General features: G+C 34.4%; 2 protein-coding genes across 5 annotated transcripts in view; one reads left to right on the top strand and one right to left on the bottom strand.

Annotated features, from left to right (window-relative positions):
• The window catches only part of LOC138321271 (transient receptor potential cation channel subfamily M member-like 2), a 62,804-nt gene extending 58,192 nt beyond the window's left edge, over positions 1–4,612 (bottom strand). For all 4 annotated transcript variants that reach the window (XM_069264827.1, XM_069264826.1, XM_069264828.1 and 1 more), the window contains exon 1: positions 4,511–4,612. The gene's annotated coding sequence lies outside the window, so the exon portion shown is untranslated. The remainder of the gene's footprint in view (positions 1–4,510) is intronic.
• A 1,218-nt stretch (positions 4,613–5,830) lies between these two features.
• LOC138321267 (uncharacterized) lies at positions 5,831–17,812 on the top strand. The gene is made up of 7 exons (XM_069264815.1): positions 5,831–6,919; positions 9,773–9,816; positions 10,749–10,823; positions 11,860–11,976; positions 12,793–12,860; positions 13,731–13,791; positions 14,243–17,812. Exons 2-7 carry the CDS (start codon positions 9,801–9,803, stop codon positions 15,814–15,816), a joined length of 1,911 nt encoding a protein of 636 aa, XP_069120916.1. The 5' UTR covers positions 5,831–6,919; positions 9,773–9,800; the 3' UTR covers positions 15,817–17,812.
• Positions 17,813–19,763: the final 1,951 nt, after the last annotated feature.

Raw genomic sequence — 19,763 nt, 5'->3', positions numbered from 1 at the left:
ACAATTCTACAAACATATGATCATACACTCCAGAACAGGACTACAATTCTACAGACATGTGATCATGATCGTACACCCCAGAACAGGACTATAATTCTACAGACATGTGATCATACACTCAAGAACAGGACTACAATTCTACAGACATGTGATCATACGCCCAAGAACAGGACTACAATTCTACAGACATGTGATCATACACCCCAGAACAGGACCACAATTCTACAGACATGTGATCATACACCTAGAACATGTACAACTTTCAATTCTACAGACATGTGATCATACACCCCAGAGGACCACAATTCTACAGACATGTGATCATACACCCCAGAGGACCACAATTCTACAGACATGTGATCATACACCTAGAACATGTACAACTTTCAATTCTACAGACATGTGATCATACACCCCAGAGGACCACAATTCTACAGACATGTGATCATACACTCAAGAACAGGACTACAATTCTACAGACATGTGATCATACGCCCAAGAACAGGACTACAGTTCTACAGACATGTGATCATTCACCCGAGAACAGGACTACAATTCTACAGACATATGCATGTGATCATGCGCTCCAGAACAGGGCTACAATTCTACAAACATATGATCATACACTCCAGAACAGGACTACAATTCTACAGACATGTGATCATGATCGTACACCCCAGAACAGGACTATAATTCTACAGACATGTGATCATACACTCAAGAACAGGACTACAATTCTACAGACATGTGATCATACGCCCAAGAACAGGACTACAATTCTACAGACATGTGATCATACACCCCAGAGGACCACAATTCTACAGACATGTGATCATACACCTAGAACATGTACAACTTTCAATTCTACAGACATGTGATCATACACCCCAGAGGACCACAATTCTACAGACATGTGATCATACACCCCAGAGGACCACAATTCTACAGACATGTGATCATACACCTAGAACATGTACAACTTTCAATTCTACAGACATGTGATCATACACCCCAGAGGACCACAATTCTACAGACATGTGATCATACACCTAGAACATGTACAACTTTCAATTCTACAGACATGTGATCATGATCGTACACCCCAGAACAGGACTATAATTCTACAGACATGTGATCATACACCCAAGAACAGGACTACAATTCTACAGACATGTGATCATACGCCCAAGAACAGGACTACAATTCTACAGACATGTGATCATACACCCCAGAACAGGACTACAATTCTACAGACATGTGATCATACACCTAGAACATGTACAACTTTCAATTCTACAGACATGTGATCATACACCCTAGAACATGTACATTAAATAACTTTCAATTCTACAGACATAACCTAATTTTCAAAATCAATAGAATATACATCCTGTACTATATCATTGATCCATGCTCCAAGTGAACCTGTCTATGTAAACAGCCTTATTGTTAAACAAACAACAGCTAAATTGATACTTTACATTCTGTATAGCAAAGTCTTTAACACCAGATTAGCCAGGATTCATTACATTTGGACATAAATCTATAGCACTGGAAATAAAAAACGCTCAGAATGCCATTAATCTCATATACCTTATGATGATCAACTTCAAATTAGAACCAGTTGATGTTATTTGTGTTTATATAGATAATAATTCAAGATGCCTAATGGATGTTTACCAGATATAACTCCTAGCTTGTTTAACAGCTAATCAAGCAAATATTTACTCGCCAAAATGATTTTTGTGGTATATGAGTTGTAGGATTATAATAGTGCTGACTATATGATAATGTTCTGACATTTTATACATGTACAAACCAGTAATCAAATATATACATACATGTATCATTCATCAATTATACTAAGAGAATATTTTAATCAATTGTGGCAATCTCAATTCTGAATGGGATCAATGTTGCCAGTAATTATCATTAAACACACTCTATAAAAAACATAACTGTGCACATTCGTGCAGACCAATCATCAAATGACATCACCCATCAATTCTAATTAAAAGAAACATCATTGTCCATTAATCTAATTTAAAAATTAAATATCAAATGTTTTTGAGAAACATCTGACAGGTAGACTTTTCAGCATCAAAAATCTAACATTATTATGGATACCTGATTGATTATACTAAATAATTAAGCTGAACTCTACCAGTGATACCCATGGGTTTCAATATCAGGGGGTAACCGGTACTTTTTGCCAGTTGAACCTGGCTGTGGTACCGCCTGATTTGGGTATTAGATAGGATACACATGGTATAGAAAAGTATCCTCTGAAATTGCAATTGTACCGCCTCTCCTGAATGATAATGAAACCCCTGGCATCATACCAAACAAATATAGCTTTTGTATTATATAGTAGGATTTAGCTCTATTAGTTTAACATACAGACATACGTACTCTTAAGTTAATAGGACATTAAAACCCTAGTAAATGTTAATTGCTTTTATTTTTGCATTCGCAAACAGTACCAGTAATTCTATTCAGCGTGTAATATCATTGAAACAATATGAAAATACTCAAAAAAACATAATTACCCATCACAAAATTACTCTCCAATACATACCTTTGTCATGAGCCAAGAAAAAAAACGTCATCATGTCGCCGTACAAGATTTTCGATATCGTAAAAATGACGTCGTTCTGGTGGATGTGACATCACTTTTTAGCGAGACTGAATGACTTTTTTATTCACCAAAAGGTTAAAGTTCTGGATCAAGTTAGAAAAAGTTCTGTCAGATGTGGAACAAACTAATGTGATCGTATTGACGGTTAAAGCACAAGTTTATCTGTTAGTAGCTATCGGTCAGTATGTAGGACAGTTGCAGGATAAATACATTTATCCTGCAACTGCCACACTTACTGACCGATAATTACTGCTGGATAAATTTGTGCTTTATCCATTATTACAATTCACATAAATTGTTCGGCATCTGATAGAATTATTTTCTAAATTGACTCTGAACTTAAACCTTTCGGTGATTATAACATCATTCAATCCCTCGATCCTCCCCCTAAAATGTGACGTCATATTCACCAGAACGAAACCTGTTTTTGCGGTATCATCTTCTTCACTGCTCATGACAATAACATGTGATGTAAAATTGTTAATAATTCTTTATTGGGAAATGGATGTTTTAGAGTATTTCCATATCTGTTTCAGTGAAATTACACTGAATTTTAAAAGCAAAACAAGGAGTGATTATAAGGACACTCTTATTCTGGTTTAGTGATAGGATTTTCCTACGCAACAAAGTATTTCTTCAAGCCAAAATAAGTAAAAATAACTGGCAATTTGTCTTTATTTTGAATGTTTGACATCATTGTTTTATAAGCCAACGGTTGCTGCAGGATAAACAGAATACGTTTGTAGCAGGATTAGACTCAGGTTCGATCATTGCAGTGACCAGGTAGCTCAGTGGTAGAGCATTCGATTCGGCTAGTGTTTGGAGGTAAGGGGTTCGAATCCTGGTCTGACTGCCACATTTTCTCCTCTCCTGTTACAAAATTGGCGCCAAAATAAAATACTTATGGTATTGGTACAGAGGGCGAAGACTTCGAAAAAGGGAGGGAAGAGTGTAGTGGGATTGCACTGGGTCGATCGTCAGTGACCAGGTAGCTCAAAGGTTGAGCATTCGGCTAGTGTTTGAAAGTCCTGGGTTTGAATCCCGGTCAGTGCCGCTACATTTTTTCCTCTCCTCTTACACGTTCATATAATAATATCTTACAAAACATTTCGGCTTTCCTAAGTCTTCCATCATGCAAAATAAATCTTATATCGTACATGTAAGATACGTCTATATATACAAACATATGTTTACAAATTACAATTGCCACTGATTCTGTATCACTGTTTCTGTATCGATATTTTTAACTTTGTTGGAGCAGATATGTTTATTTCCCAATAACTTGAGTGCAGAACGTGACACGATTTGGTGCTTATGAATACCTGTAAACTTTGGCGGACTTAATTCCTTTGACATTCCCCGAAATCACGTGTCAATGTTAACATATAACACATTACGAGACATTCGGATACATTCAATAAAACATATTTATTTTTTGAATTGATATCTGAAATGAATAAAATAACTGATATATTTTGTGACGTCATGAAAAAAGGGCAGGATTAGCTGTCAGTCAACGGCAGCTTTTTTGAATAAATGATTGTATCTGACGTTTTGGTTGATTTTATTGTTTACAGAAAATATAAAGATTAACCTATTACTTTGCTTAGTTTATGAGAAGATAAACTCAATGGAGCAGTCGGTATAACCTCGAGCTCCGTTGGGATTATCATCTCATAAACTAAGCAAAGTAATAGGTTAATCCTTAAATATTCACATTTCTAACAAAAAAATACATGTATGTGCTGATCTGATAGTTTGGTCTTTAATTATGATAAACTTTAGATTAGCCTATCTGTTGAAAGCGTCTGGTTATAATTATTTTATTACAAAGTTAATATATATCGGGACAGTCCCTAAAAAATATCATACCTCATTAGTCCCGCGAATAACAAACTTGTTGATAATCCATTTCGCACCGCTCTAGGGCCACTGTCCCACTGTAAGCCTTATCACTATGTATAAGAATATCTGTTAGACGCTTGAATGTAACTACTAAATTCCGGACGCACCGACCGGAAAGGATACATAAGTGTGCACGTGACTCCGTCTTGAAATAAAATTGTATTAAAGTTCGTAATTTCAATATATATATATTTCATGTTTAAGCGACATAATAAGCGACATAATTGAATACAAATATGAGGCTAGATATAATCATAAAAATATACAACGAGAAAAGGTTTACAACTGCAAATCCTGAATTTAGTGCATACCTCAAAACCACTCAACTTATCGTTTCGTTACATAACTTAGTTCAGTCTTTAATCTACCAAAGTGTGTATTAATTATATGTTTTCGCTGTTTGATATATTCAAAGTATTAAATCAAATAAAAAGAAAATAAAAACCAGGTTAAAAAACATAGACATTGCTTGATAGTAAACTATGGGAGAATACTCACCATAGCAACCGATAAACAAACAGGTGCTTGTCAATTAGCGCTATGTCTGACAGAGTTATCTTTCTTTGAACATTTAGGGAACTTTCAACTGTTGGATGAAGAAAAAGAACAATTAATTATAAATGTTGTTTTTTAAAGAAATTTTTTGAAGACATGGAAAGGGTGTTGATTTCCTTCAGCAATGAATTTTAATAACAACAAAAATAAAAAGAATATAAAAAAGGGTAAAAAAAACCTCTGCATCAACCATTGACATACATGTATGATACACAAATAATTGAACAGTTAAAAGATCCAATGTAATATTCTTGAATTATAGGAAAAGATACACGTGTAAACAAAGCAAACCGAAACAACGACAGTGATAGTAACCCCTGAGGTATTGAGGATGCCAATTGATTAACGAACATAGTAACACATTATTTAAAAATAGGTAAATGACGGGCTTAAAAATACATGGTAGTAACCACTGGCATATCGAGGATGCCATGTCCTCGATTAACGTACATTGTACATTATGTAACACATTTTTTCGAAAATAGGAAATCCACTGCAATGTGTTTGCAGTATTGCAAATGTTACTATTTGTGACGTTTAGAGGATGGCGGGAGCCCATACCAGACTCTACTTTCTCATTGTAAGTCTTTCTCGTTATACTTCCGTGATCCCGTTTATTAAGAAATATGAAAATTTTTAATGATGAGTGTAACTGAAGTGGTTTTCGTCGAAAGGAGAACGGAAACTACTTGATGATGTGTTAGGCTAGTATATGTCAGAATACAGAAGATTTGTGGCGTTAGTGATATTTATAATGTTTAACAGTAAATCCTGAACTAGTACAGCCCCCTAAACAAGTAAGCATCACATCTTAAATAGGATATGGACACTATACAACTCTAGGTCAGTGTGTTCCAATTTTGTATATGTCCTGTTGTTAAGCTTGAACTTTTACTATCCAGTAAAGAACTAACTTCAATGTATCTTCATCAGAAGCCTGAAATGGCTTTCAACGATTCAAACCATTGATTGATTGATTGGTTACTGCTGTTGGTGACGGAGGAAAACCGGAGATTCCTATAGAAAAACCATCGATATCACGGCAGTATACCGCATTGCCCACGAACGCGTACGCACTTTGAAACTCAGAATATATACAAGTGATATATAGTGTCAGATACGTACAACATGTACATCTATTGTCTTTAGGTACTCGATTAGTGAGACCCATCTGTCCGCATATTTACAACAAGGAAGATAGCCGATGTACATATAACAAGTGTGGTTTGTTACATGATATCAGCTGATAAAGCACAAATAACAAAGTCACGTGCCTTATTGTTTCCTGATGTGAATCTGTATGCACTGGACTTTGCCATTGGCAATGGATGGAGCCGCACTCTACAATGATCAAATGTCGAAATATTAAATGGATTTCGAAGTGCTTTCCTCCAGCAACATCTTGTTTTACATCTTCTCGCTATGGGCTTGAGAGCCGTAATTATTTATTTTAATTTCAAAAATAACTGATTACAGCATTTTCTAAACAACTTCCACCCTAGACTTATTGTATATACAGTGTCCATGTTTGACTATGGTAATATTCTGAGGACATCTTTTTATACACGTGTATCCTTACTCCGCGTGCTCACTTCCGCAACCCGGATACAGTGACTTAAGACATTGGAAATTCTAAACATAAACCGGTGTCACTGGTACACAGAATTTGCTTGACAGTACCAGCAACGAATTTGATTTTAAAATTTTCACTCTGATCATCAAACGCAGAGGTACACACAGTGTGTTTATCGTGCTCAGACTGACTTGAAGGAGAAAATTATGTACTGTTTTGTTTGTTCGGAATAATCAACAGAACATCTGGTAAGTATAATATTTGTCTTTAAGGGAGCACGCATGATACAATGTATGAAACGTTAACTAGTACACAACAGATTATTGACATAGTCATGTTACGTCAAATGTCACATGAATTATATAACATCAATTGATAAACACGGACAAAACAACAATATGGACAAAACAACAATACATATACGGACAAAACATCATACATTAACAGAAAACATCAATATATACGGACAAAACAACAATATGGACAAAACAACAATACATATACGGACAAAACATCATACATTAAGAGAAAACATCAATATATACGGACAAAATATACGGACAAAACATCATACATTAAGAGAAAACATCAATGTATACGGACAAAACATCATACATTAAGAGAAAACATCAATAAATACGGACAAAACATCATACATTAAGATAAAACATCAATATATACGGACAAAACATCATACATTAAGAGAAAACATCAATACATACGGACAAAACATCATACATTAAGAGAAAACATCAATACATACGGACAAAACATCAATACATACAGACAAAACATCAATACATACGGACAAAACATCAATACATACAGACAAAACATCAATACATACAGACAAAACATCAATACATGCAGACAAAACATCAATACATGCAGACAAAATATCAATATATACAGACAAAATATTAATACATACATGTACGGGCAAAATATCATACACGCGGACAAAAAACATCAAGAAATACGGACAAAGCATCAATACATTCGGATGAACCATCAATCCTTGCGGGCAAAATAGCATCAGTACAATATGGGCAAAAGACAAGTTATTCCATAATTCCGGATTGCAATCGGTGATAATAAAACACAAGAACACAAGGACGAAATAAACCACAACATTCTCACAGATATACAAAATAAATTACAACACTTTATCACATGGACAGAAGAAAAAACACACATATTAGATATAATATACCACAACATCACACACACGGACAAAATAACCCACAAATCACAACATTCACAGGCAGTGACAAAATAAAGCAACATTTACACAAGGGGAAAACAAACCACAACATTTACACATGGACAAAATAAACCACAACATTTACATATTGACAAAATAAACCACAACATTTACAAATAGACAAACAAATACAACATTCACACACAATAACAAAATAAACCACAACATTTACAAATAGACAAACAAATACAACATTCACACACAATAACAATATAAACCACAACATTTACAAATGATCAAAATAAACCACAACATTCATACGATTGGATAAAATACAACACAACATTCATACGAATGGACAAAATAAACCACAACATTCAGACACATTGGCAGAATAAAACACAACATTCATACAAAGGTACAAAATTATATATGATAGATGTGCAGGTTTAAAACTGAGATCATTTTGTACACCCGGTGTTTGCGTCGACGTCTTAAATCAATCATTAAAGGTGTGGCGAAGCATACAATGTAATATTATTTATGCATGTATACATTACTCCCAGAAAGACAAATGAAGACGAAATTTTATGAGTTGTGCTAAATCCATATTATATCCGGTCCTCGAACTCACGATCTAAGGCGCCTAATCGTGTTGGTAAACCTACCAACGTCCCACACAACCGCCTACATCATGAAAAGATTGCCCCATATCCTGACATGATCACAGTAGTAAATCGTCAATAGGTACAATTCATAGGAGTATTGGTTAAATATAGATAAGTGACATATTAATTGTAAGCGGAAACAATGACAAATTATAGCCAACTTTGGATTTCATTGGATCTAAAGCTGAAAATCCCCAGCGTATTTAATTTACTGAATCACCAAGCGAGTTAGTCAGTGCTGTAGCAACACGAGTCGGTCAAGAAATAGAGCAATGTAAACAAGCAATTATCAAGATAAGTTTGTAAGAAGGAAGGAGAAGTAAGACATGTTCGATAAAAATGAGTCAACGGAAAGAGAGAGCGTTAGTTAAACCTTACATATCTCTGTCAAGTAGGAATGACAGATCAGCAAAAGGCTTGCCGACTGCAGACGAGTCGGAACCGTTCATAATTAGGGTTGAGATATCCTAATTTTACTGCTTACTAACTCTCTGACCTAAGTGAAAACTATCGACTATCAGCCGTTAATTAAGATGCATTTTGTTCACACTTCTTTATCGATTCTAACAACATTTAAGCTAAGATGTATATGAGATAAAAGAAAAAAAAGAATAGACCGAGGAAGATGTTGGTAGAGAGTGAGAGACGCTGAGGAAAAGGATATAAAGGTTTAATAATGTATTTAACTGATCATAAGATAACGGTAAAACATTATATTTGCTTAATTTATATCAGAAAGAAGCATGGAAAAGATTAGCATTTCAAACCTTCACTTTCTTTAAATCATATTTTTTTCTGAATTATTGCACTATCTTTAAAAATCGTAATTCAATGTATTTTCAATGAAACCATAAGATAGTGGTAATATTTTTGAAGATTTTTGAAAACATAATGATAATGATATGATAATGATGGTCATGATGATAATGATGATAAAATGATAATGATGGTCATAATCATAATGATGATAAGAAGATAGTGAATGATGATGAATCTGAGAATTGTTTCTTTTATTTCCGTTTTATCTAAAAGCAGAAAAGGGTTTGAAAAAATAAACAATTACAAAGTAAAAAAATAATGTAAAGTCCAAATAAGTGCACACAATTTAAAAGAGTAGAAAAGCATTATATTTCGTACTTAGAAGAAGAGATCTCCGTATATTGTAGAGTTTCTTCAGTTACGTTCAACGACTATAAGCACACTTTTTTTTCTATTTCTATCTATTTCAGATTAATTGTATAGAACGAAGGACAGGGCATGGCGACTCCCGAAGGTAAGTGATAACAACAAAGGACTCTTTCATATCAGAATAAAGGTATTCCTCCGGAAATTAGATAAAACCACTAAAATTCAGTATTCTATATATGAAAAAAAAAATTAATGCCTAACCATGTAGCAAAAACGTTGGTGCATGGAACTATGATTCTATTCTATATGCATCTATCTTATGCATTATTAAATCAAAAACAAACAAACAAACAATACACAATTCACAAGACAATATCGTGGACCTAGCATGTAAATAACAACTTCTGATCCATAATTTATCAACCTTCCCACCATTCCCAGTGTCTGCTCCTAAAGTTTATGTTTTTCTGTTGATTACATACTGTTAATTATATCTTATTGTAATGTGTTTTCTGCAGATATTAATTAACATCCCGCAGTCTTCCAAAATCACGCACCTCGCTACACACTGCATACATGCGAGGCCGTCCTTAAATGACCCTGGCTGTTAATAGGACGTTAAAATAATCAAACTTAACATATGTAAATATGTTCAGAGTTACTCAACGAATTGCAAACAACAATTTTTCCCCCAATTCAGATAATTGATAGATCAATTAAAATAATTTTCTGAAATGAATAGGTACTCAGAGAATTTAAACATGATACCGGTTGATGTTGTATCCCTGGTAAATAAGATTATCCCTGAAATAAAAGTTATACCGATATATAAGATATATCAATTAAACCAGAGAGTTAACTTGATACCGGCTGAGGTGTTACCCCTGGTAAGAATCAGTTGTTGTAGAATAAAAACACTTTACTCCGCTGGTGCTGGGGACTTCAAACCTATAAGCAACAGTAATGCGTATTGCAAAGAAGTAGCTATTTAAGCACTGTACAAATTAACCAAAAAGAAGAAAATTGTCCATCTAATATTATCTAGCAATTTATGTATGTCTTTTTGAAATCCTTTAGAAAACCTGCCCATTGTCGGAGTGAACGATTTGGCTAAGCCTATCGCAGAGGGATACCTAGAGAAAAAACGTAAAGGTAAGTCATTTTAATATCCAACAGCGGATCACTGGAGGTGAAAGTGAAAACAAATTTATATTAGCGCATACAATATATCATTTCTTCAATGTTTTAGACATACATAAATTCGTGATCCATGACTCTATACATTTAAATTCGCGTTAGAACTCTCTCGCGAAATGACACGGAACTGTGTATGCTGTATTGCGAACATAAAGTGGTTATTATAGTGTATGTTGTAATGGCCAATCATAAAAAAGACGTTTAGACAAGGAAGATAATTGTGTTCCCTCTTACTGCATTATAAGGTTATAACTGACATACTGTACCAATCAGGGCCAAGTCATTTTTTTAAAGTTATTATCACGAAAAATATCTGAAATGTAGCCGAGAAGTTAAGATGTTTTGATATACCATAAGCTTTCAACCTCTATGTCGCGATTTAGAATCCCATGTGGTGTCACGTACAGACCACTGGTCGATCGATGTTTTTTCTCCGACCACTGGTTATTAAACATTAAAAAAACAAAAGCAACATGCAGATTAATTAAAGCATGTTTATATATAGTATGAACTAGGACAGGAAAAGATGGGTTGAAGCTGATAAAGACCAAATGGACGAAAGTTGCTTCCAGATAAAAATATAAATTTCCGCCTGATAGAAAACAATATATAATTAGACCCACCTATTGTCCTTTTAATTGATATCTACATTGAACTTAATTTATCAGGGAAGCAAACGATCTATTCAATTAGCGAATGAATGATACGTCCAATTGAAAACCGAGATATGTGTTACATAAAATGTGATTAAACTTCTATCCGCAATGAATAATATATCCAGTATTTTTATGTCCAGATTTATCGATGGTTTTTTTTAATAATAACAGTCATCAGTTTTGTTTATAATAACATTGTGTCAATTCCTCATTATTAGATGACTTTCATTCGAAACACGTATCGAAGCAAGAGGAAATAACTCAGTACATTGAAAACATTTTTATATGTCGATATCCTCCGATATTCTATCAAGGTCTTCGCATTCTGCTTTCAGAGAAGAAGTTCCGGAGTGAAAAATTACAGAAGAGGTGGTGTGTCATACACAACAATAACTTCTATTATTTTATCAAACCCAATGATCCCAAACAGAAGGGGGGATTTAGCCTCAAAGGTATGTTAATAAAGTCTCATCAGCATTTCTACATTAAAGATGTATCCTCTTAGTTCCAAGTTAAGTTGACAGAGTTGTTGGACGTTATCATAATGCTATCTTATTAATAATCGACCAACGTTAACTAATCAAAACTATTACATAAATATATTTACATTTACTTGTCACTTCTACTATATAAACTAACCAAGGCAAAGGGAAGTATATAACGGTATAATTGACAACATGACCATTATGTAGTCACTAATGTTGACATGGTGACGTCAACTGATCACCGTCAAAATGGCTGTTCCATCCTGTGGATTAAATCGTCGTTGATAAACAGTTTTCCTGGTCTAGCTTAAACAATGTTTATGCAGATATCCTAAAATGAGTTGATAATGTAAATATGCTTAAAACAATAGCGAGACATATACTCTATCTTATATTTTTTCCACACATTCCATGCGAACACAAGTTTGGGTAATGTTCCTTGCAAGACATTTTCGTGACAGAGAGAATAACTTATTCAAATCCAATTGAAACGCTTGCGTCCATGATGTCTAAAAATAAATGGTTACCGACATGAACATATATTTTCCAAACACACCAAGTTTACATCTTTATGACAATCAAGGACGTAGATGAAGTTATAAATCCTTGACAACAGACAGTAGATTTGTACGATCACTGGTGTTAAAGTACGAAGAGTTGTGTAGAATGCGAAGAACTGTGTAAAGTATCAGCATGGTGACTTGTGTAACGTAGAGTACGGAGTTCATTTTTTCATGAATAATACTTTGATTTTTTACTTATAATTTTTGTCACTTTGTATAGGTTATTCCTTTCACAAGCTTGGCGATCTGTCGTTCTCAATTGCATGCGAAGGCAGGAGACATTATGAGGTAGGCATTTACATTTATTTGAATCCTTTCATAAGATTCTATCAGTAACTAACACATGCAACATTTAATGATAATGTTTGTATGGTAAGATCAGTTGTTATCTGTTTATGGAACAATAATGATACAAAATACAACCGAGTTATATAAAATGCATTATATAATGCATGTACATATATGTAAAATGTGTTATATGTAATCATATAAGACATAAATATATGATTAATGGTAAATATAGGTGTATTTGGGGGATTAAGGATATTTTGTTCCGTAAATAAATGATAACTGGGATTGCCACATAAAAATCAGGCTGGAAAAACAATGAAGTATGAAATTTTAATAATAGTTTATGAAATATTCTCTAGTCGTTTTCACGATAAAAATAGACATATAATTTTTTTTTATTCCAAGCTGTATTTTCTTTGAATACGACACGTGAAATGAATTTTTGAAATCTAATACTTCATTAGTTTCAATTGTATGTTTTTTATGTTGAATTGTTATCTTTGATAGTTTTAGATTGTACTGTTCAAATCTGCTGCATCAAAGTCAGTCTTATCATGTTCTTTAACTAAAATTTTATATTGATAGAAAAAGGTGGGGTCCTCCAGCTAAATTTCCCCAGGGTAGCCATTTTAAAAAAAGTGGATTCTGCACTGGAAAATGCTAAAATTTTAATATATATATATATATTTTATCAAAATTGATATCTTCAACCTAAATTTCAATCTGAATTTCTAAATCCATACAATTGTTACCTGTTAGAAAACAAGCAGTCAACCAGTAATACGTCCAAACTTCTATTAGTTGGTTGTTTTCAATTACCTCTTTTACATGTGTATACCAAAATGTTAATTTACTGGCTTAAATCAGTTTGTAGCGCCTTCAAAAGAAGAGGTCGGGAAGTGGGGACGGGCAATAACGAAAATAAGTGGTAAGTTAGAAAAGAACAGGTTAATAATGGTTAATATACACGAACAAAGCAATATACATTGTTTTATTTATATGAGAACATAAAATGTCGGTGGAGACATGAACGGAATGGTAATATACAGTTGCATTCTCCTTGCATATCGGGTTAATTTGAGGTACATGGTCTTGGCTTTGACGAGGCCAACAGACTGATTGATAAAGAAATTCCATTTGAAAGGAAGCATAACTTCAACTTCGCTTACTCATATGTATGCACTCATCAAACATTGTGTTTTGTACACATATGAAATGGCCAATACAAAATATCATCGTAGATTAATATTAACAATTTGAAAACAATCGAGGCAAAAAGATAAACATTGATTTATAAAGTATTTTTTTGATGAAATTAATTACCAAAATCGCAAATTTTATATTGTTATATTTTTACGTTAACATGTTTACATTTGTAGCTGCATTAAAGAAAACATTAAAGAAAAGCGAGAGTTTCGCTGGAAGTGAGGCAGATCCACCCGTGTCACCATCACGTGACCGCTCTATCAGCATTCCGACGGATGGCAAACCTGGGAGGATGCCGCCACAAATGAAACCCCGGTCTCACACTCATGATCCTTTCGAAAGTAGATTTTCCAAGATGAGCTCGCGAGACAGAGCATATACACTCGGAAGAACAGCGACGATAGAATCGCAAAACACCCTTCTCAAGAAAACCAATTCTTCACCATACGTGAACAAATCAACAATAAAACAGTCAAAACCGCCATTACCACCCATCAAGAAAATTAGTATAGATGAGTTCGGTTACGCTAAAGTTCCATCTGTTGAAGGAAATCCGCCCTCAGCAGGAAACCTGAAAAGGAGTGCCACTTTTAAGGCCGAACGTCAGGAAAGCAGCAGCGAGGAAAGCGAAACGGATGCCACAAATCAATCAAGGTCAGCGCCAAGGTCACGTCGAGCTCAAAGGACACCGTCAAGGAAAGAAACAGACGAAACTCAATCCTTTTATTTGACTAGGCAAAAGATGCCGATTCCTCCTCCACTGGCGATACAAAGTTCTGTTAGCAGTGATGACGAGGAAGATTATGCCGTTCCTGACGAACTAGTATACCGTCCTGAATCCGACTACGACATTGCTGGGAACTATCTCCGCAAGAAAGACAACGGTCATAAATTAGACAGTGATGACGAAGATGATTATATGAATGCATCCGAAGTAGGATCAGCACCAAAAATGAACAGTATCCAGAAAGCAAAACAGCTTGCCATGGTCAAGAACAAGATGAAGATTAATCCTGACGAGGAGAAAGATCAGGGCGAAGATGAAGACGATGACGGTTATATAGCCGCGTCAAAAATTGCTTCATTGCCAAATGCAAATAAAAAGCAGATGGCGAAACAGCTTGATATGACCGTGAAGAAAGAAAGTCCTCAAACAGACCAAGACGATATATACTTCGAGCCTTGCTCTGCACCATTTAATCAAGAACCGAGTTCACAAACCAACAAACCGTTAAGTGCTGACAATGAATCTCCGTATTTTTTACCGGTAGATGAAACAACAAATTCACAAAACGATGAACCTTCTTATTTCGAGGCGGATTTTGGGGAAGAAGAGGATTTGTACTTCGAGCCTCTCTGCGATGTTACAGATTCAGTCGGCACTCAATTATCTCGAATGAATACTATCAAAACCTATTCTGAAAAAGAAACTGTAGAAAATCGCAAATACAAAAAGCTAACTCGAACAGCCAGTCGGAATAGTGATGGATACTCGAAACCCCAGGAGGTCGAACTCCTGAAGAAGAAACCTTCACCATCAGATACCAAAAAGAGCAATCTCACTAGTGATGATCATGACACATATGTAAATCTTCCTTGTCAAATTCCAAATATTTCTCATCGGAAGCAAATGGCTTCGGAAGATCACTCACACCCCAAAAACAAAATGAAACTACCAAATATGAAGCTAAAAGATAGTATAGATGACAGCAACAATTCGGATTCTGATGAGTATTATGGGTACTAGTCTGTATGTTACACACCTTTTAGTGTCTCTGGCAGGTGCTATGAGTAATAGTCTGGATGTTATATATCTTGTAGTGTCTCTGGCGTGTGATATAAGTACTAGTCTGATTGTTACACATCTATAGTGTATCTGGCGCGTGCTATAAGTACTACTCTGGATGTTATATATCTTGCAGTGACTATGGCGCGTGCTATCAGTAATAGCCTGGATATTACAGTCTGTTACTATGACGGATGATATGGGAAAATGCCTATATATTGTATATAGACCTTGCTGTGATTCTGTGACTCTGGCACGTGCTATGAGTAATAGCCTGTATATTACAGTCTGTGATATAAGTAATATCCTCGATTTGGCAGACCTTGATGTGATTCTGACGAGTGATATGGCTACTAGCCTGAATATTACAGATTGTTTCTTTAATTTTTATGAGTACAAAGACAACTAGCCTGGATATTACAAAGCTTGCAGGGTGCTGACGGGTGCTGACGGATGTTATAGGTATATCCTCGATTTGACTGACCTTACTGTGGAAACAACTCAGTTGTACAGCGATACAGCGGATAGCTGTAATGTGAATGCATTTCATATCGCGATTCCCACCACACAACGACAACGATGCTATCTAGCTAAATGTGTCGAAGTGTGAAATCAGTGTCTTACATGTACCAACATACATGTTCACGTGGATTGAAGACAGTTATATACATGTATTGAAGTGTTCGTGCGGGTTGTTACATTTACCTACGTGTATACTGAAATTAGAAAACGTAATACGATATGACGAAATGTGTTAGCGGGTTCCATACATTAACCAAAATGTGTTCATGTGCGTAGCAAACGTGCAAAAATGAGTTTAAAAATGTTAATTATTAGCTGAACATTATATCATCTGTAAACCATAAAGAAAAGGCCTGCAGATAAATACCTACGTTTTAGAGTTAATTACGCTGCGAATTATGGCTATGTGTGTCGGATGCTTAACTAGTTTTTAACTAGGTATGATATCTTGTGTAATCATGCGTTGACTAGGACGTGCTGGAAAATGGAATAAGCCTTTGGACATCAGTTAGGCGTAAGACGTGTTATTATATTGTTCATATTCCTATGTAAGGGAACTGTTCTAAACATGGATTATAACAGTGAACAGTGAACTTAATGTGTAGGATCATTCTAACGAGCGTCAACATTAACGTTTTTGTGTGTTAGAGCATTCAGAATTATCGCTCGACTTTGTGTAGCGACGTGTTTCAGACAATTAACTGACTACGCTTTGATTCAGGCAAATCACTCGGCGTTCTAGAGTGATAAAGGGGTTTTAGAACGAACGAACTTTTTGTGCCGAGTTACGAACAGTGTTCAAGTTGGAGGTTACAGAAAATTGAGTAGATCAGAAGTAGTGCATAATAATACAGGTAATAGTAACCTGGATCGAGTCTCACTGAAGATGAAGATTCACACGTACACGAAGACGTCAATGTACATGTAGATCTTACGTCCGAACTTACGTGTGCGTAAGATGCGTTTCACTAAAGGGCATAACTCTGCACGTAAGTGTAAACGTAGACATAGGAGTTTGCGTAACTTACGACTGAAATTCATTTTGCAACTTCGCGTCTGATTCGTTGATGCGACTTGGTAACCGACCGAATTGGTCAGGGTTGATATATGCGTCATTTTGTCTATTTGCATTGATTATTTTAATGTTTTACCATACACATTCAATTCAACAAAGCATGTCATATACATATATGTGTGGCATGAAAAAATAGGTAGTTCTAGAAAATATAATGCGTTCTTTTTTTCAGGAATGATATGTATGTAAAACTTTATTAACAAGTTCGTTATTATTAAAACGAGGACAAATATGGAACTATATTTTATAGCATTGGCACCATTACCGTCAAGATAGAGATTAGAGTCATCTTTTTGGATTCAATAGAGGATATTTTTGTACATTGTAGATTCCATGAAATAAAAATAAATCAATTTTCAATTTTTCGACTTTTATGATATTAAATTGCGAAAATTGGTTGGATTATAATCGAAATCAACAAGACAATAATACACCTGTGAACCAATTGATACATTTAAACACGAAATCGAAATACATGTACACTCTTATGTAATTAAATATCATATCAATTTTATCTTCATGTTTACACGACAATTGTAGATTTAAGTCAATATGATCACAGGTACGGTAAATGCAATTTTGGAGCAGAATGTGATAGATATTTATAGCAAGAATTAATCCAAGAAAGCTGCTGTCTCCAATGTCATTTGCTCCAATTTTAAAATAGATTACTGTTATATAAATTCCCAACAATATCAGAATGGTAAAAGTAACAGATTCTTGAGTTATGTACGGTACTCATTTGTAGGGAAGACTTATTCATTTTTTTTTCAATCTGTTTCATATTCAATTCAGAAAAAGTACAAAATGTGTATTTGCTAATAATATAAAACATCATGTAATAAAGAACAAATATTTTATGAGAATTAATGAATTATTTTGAACACTTTATGGATACGTATCTAAAAATTTAATTGATATCAATAAAATTTAAGATATCATGAATTACATGTTTGCAAATTCAAAACAGTTTATCTTTTTTTTATTTGTGTTTTCCAAGTGTTGGGTGAATATTTTTGATTAAGTATGCATCTGGGTTAAAGATCCGTCTCTTGTTTTTTTTCCTTTAGTTTGACGCGATTACATTCGAAACCAACAAAGACGTCTGCCGTTGATTTTAAAATAGAATGTGGTGCTCTTTAGTAACTAGACGGTTGCTGACTGCTGCTGCATTTCCTCTTACTATCGAAATCTTGAAATGTGGTTGACTTATGTGTTAAGCCTTTATATGCATTTTTTGTATTTACAGCACAGAGAGTTGGAACATTTAATCTAATTGTTTTCCTACATTTTTGAGCCGTACTCACAACAAAGCATATTAAATGTGTCTTAATAGTTTTAATGTACGAAAAAGGAGCATTATATCTTTAAGATCATCTGACATTTCACTTTAACACCATTTTTGCATATTGATTGGCATTGCGAATTAATTTATTTTTTATCACGTCACGTTGTAATCTACATGTCTTGTTTTATTCATTACTATTTTCTATGTAGAAACTGCCTGCTTTTAAAACGTTTAAGTAATTACAACTGACACCTAAAAATGAAGTGCATTTTGGTGCTTAAAACTTTGATGTATGCAAATACTGTATACCGGTTATTTACGCATGTCATATGTTGTTTTTCCCCTTTTTATTCGCTTGTAGATAGAAAGTAATCGCGAGCAGAATTTAAGTCTCAAAAGATTTAAATTATTTCGCAGGTCAAATTTTCTCGGTCATAGCAATGTCACGAAAAATTGCGAAATTGTATGAACTGCTATAAGTACAATGAAAGTTTATTGGTATGTGGATTAATAATCCACTCGTTTAGATGTAGATAATCTGTAAATGCATTTACTATAGATGCATATTTATAATACACATACTGTATGTCCATTAGAGTTCAATTTATATTTTTGAAATCATCACCATATTCAAGTAAAAAATGAATAATTTATCCATGATGAAGTCATTTCAACATTTTACTGATCTAAAGCACTTTTTTATTGCCTTCCTTTATCTGAAGATTAAGTGCGAACACAATTACCACGATATTGTTGTTAACACTGCCATTGTGATAGAACATATGATAGCTGTAACACAACCTGACGGCAGTATGTTTACATTTCATACACGAGATGTTTGAACAGGAAATTCATCTAGAGAGGGTCATTAACTTCTTCCGGGAACGGATACCCTACTTTTATTCTTTTGTAAACGTAACTTTAGCTTATATAACAAAAAGCAGCTCCAAATTAGAATATTGCTGATAAATAAACATTAAAAGTACATTCGAACTTCAAAAGAGGAATATGTCAAGTTGCATG

Source organism: Argopecten irradians, chromosome 4 (assembly GCF_041381155.1).
Source record: "Argopecten irradians isolate NY chromosome 4, Ai_NY, whole genome shotgun sequence".
In the NCBI taxonomy this organism is placed as follows: domain Eukaryota; kingdom Metazoa; phylum Mollusca; class Bivalvia; order Pectinida; family Pectinidae; genus Argopecten; species Argopecten irradians.
The sequence above is the reverse complement of the archived record's forward strand: the minus strand, read 5'-3'. Positions and strand labels throughout refer to the sequence as shown.

What these genes read in the sequence shown, in the direction of transcription:
- LOC138321267 (XM_069264815.1), top strand. An exon ending in CCTAGAGAAAAAACGTAAAG is followed by an intron (nt 10,824 to 11,859) that starts GTAAGTCATTTT and finishes TTCTGCTTTCAG; the next exon opens with AGAAGAAGTTCCGGAGTGAA. An exon ending in GGCAATAACGAAAATAAGTG is followed by an intron (nt 13,792 to 14,242) that starts GTAAGTTAGAAA and finishes TTACATTTGTAG; the next exon opens with CTGCATTAAAGAAAACATTA.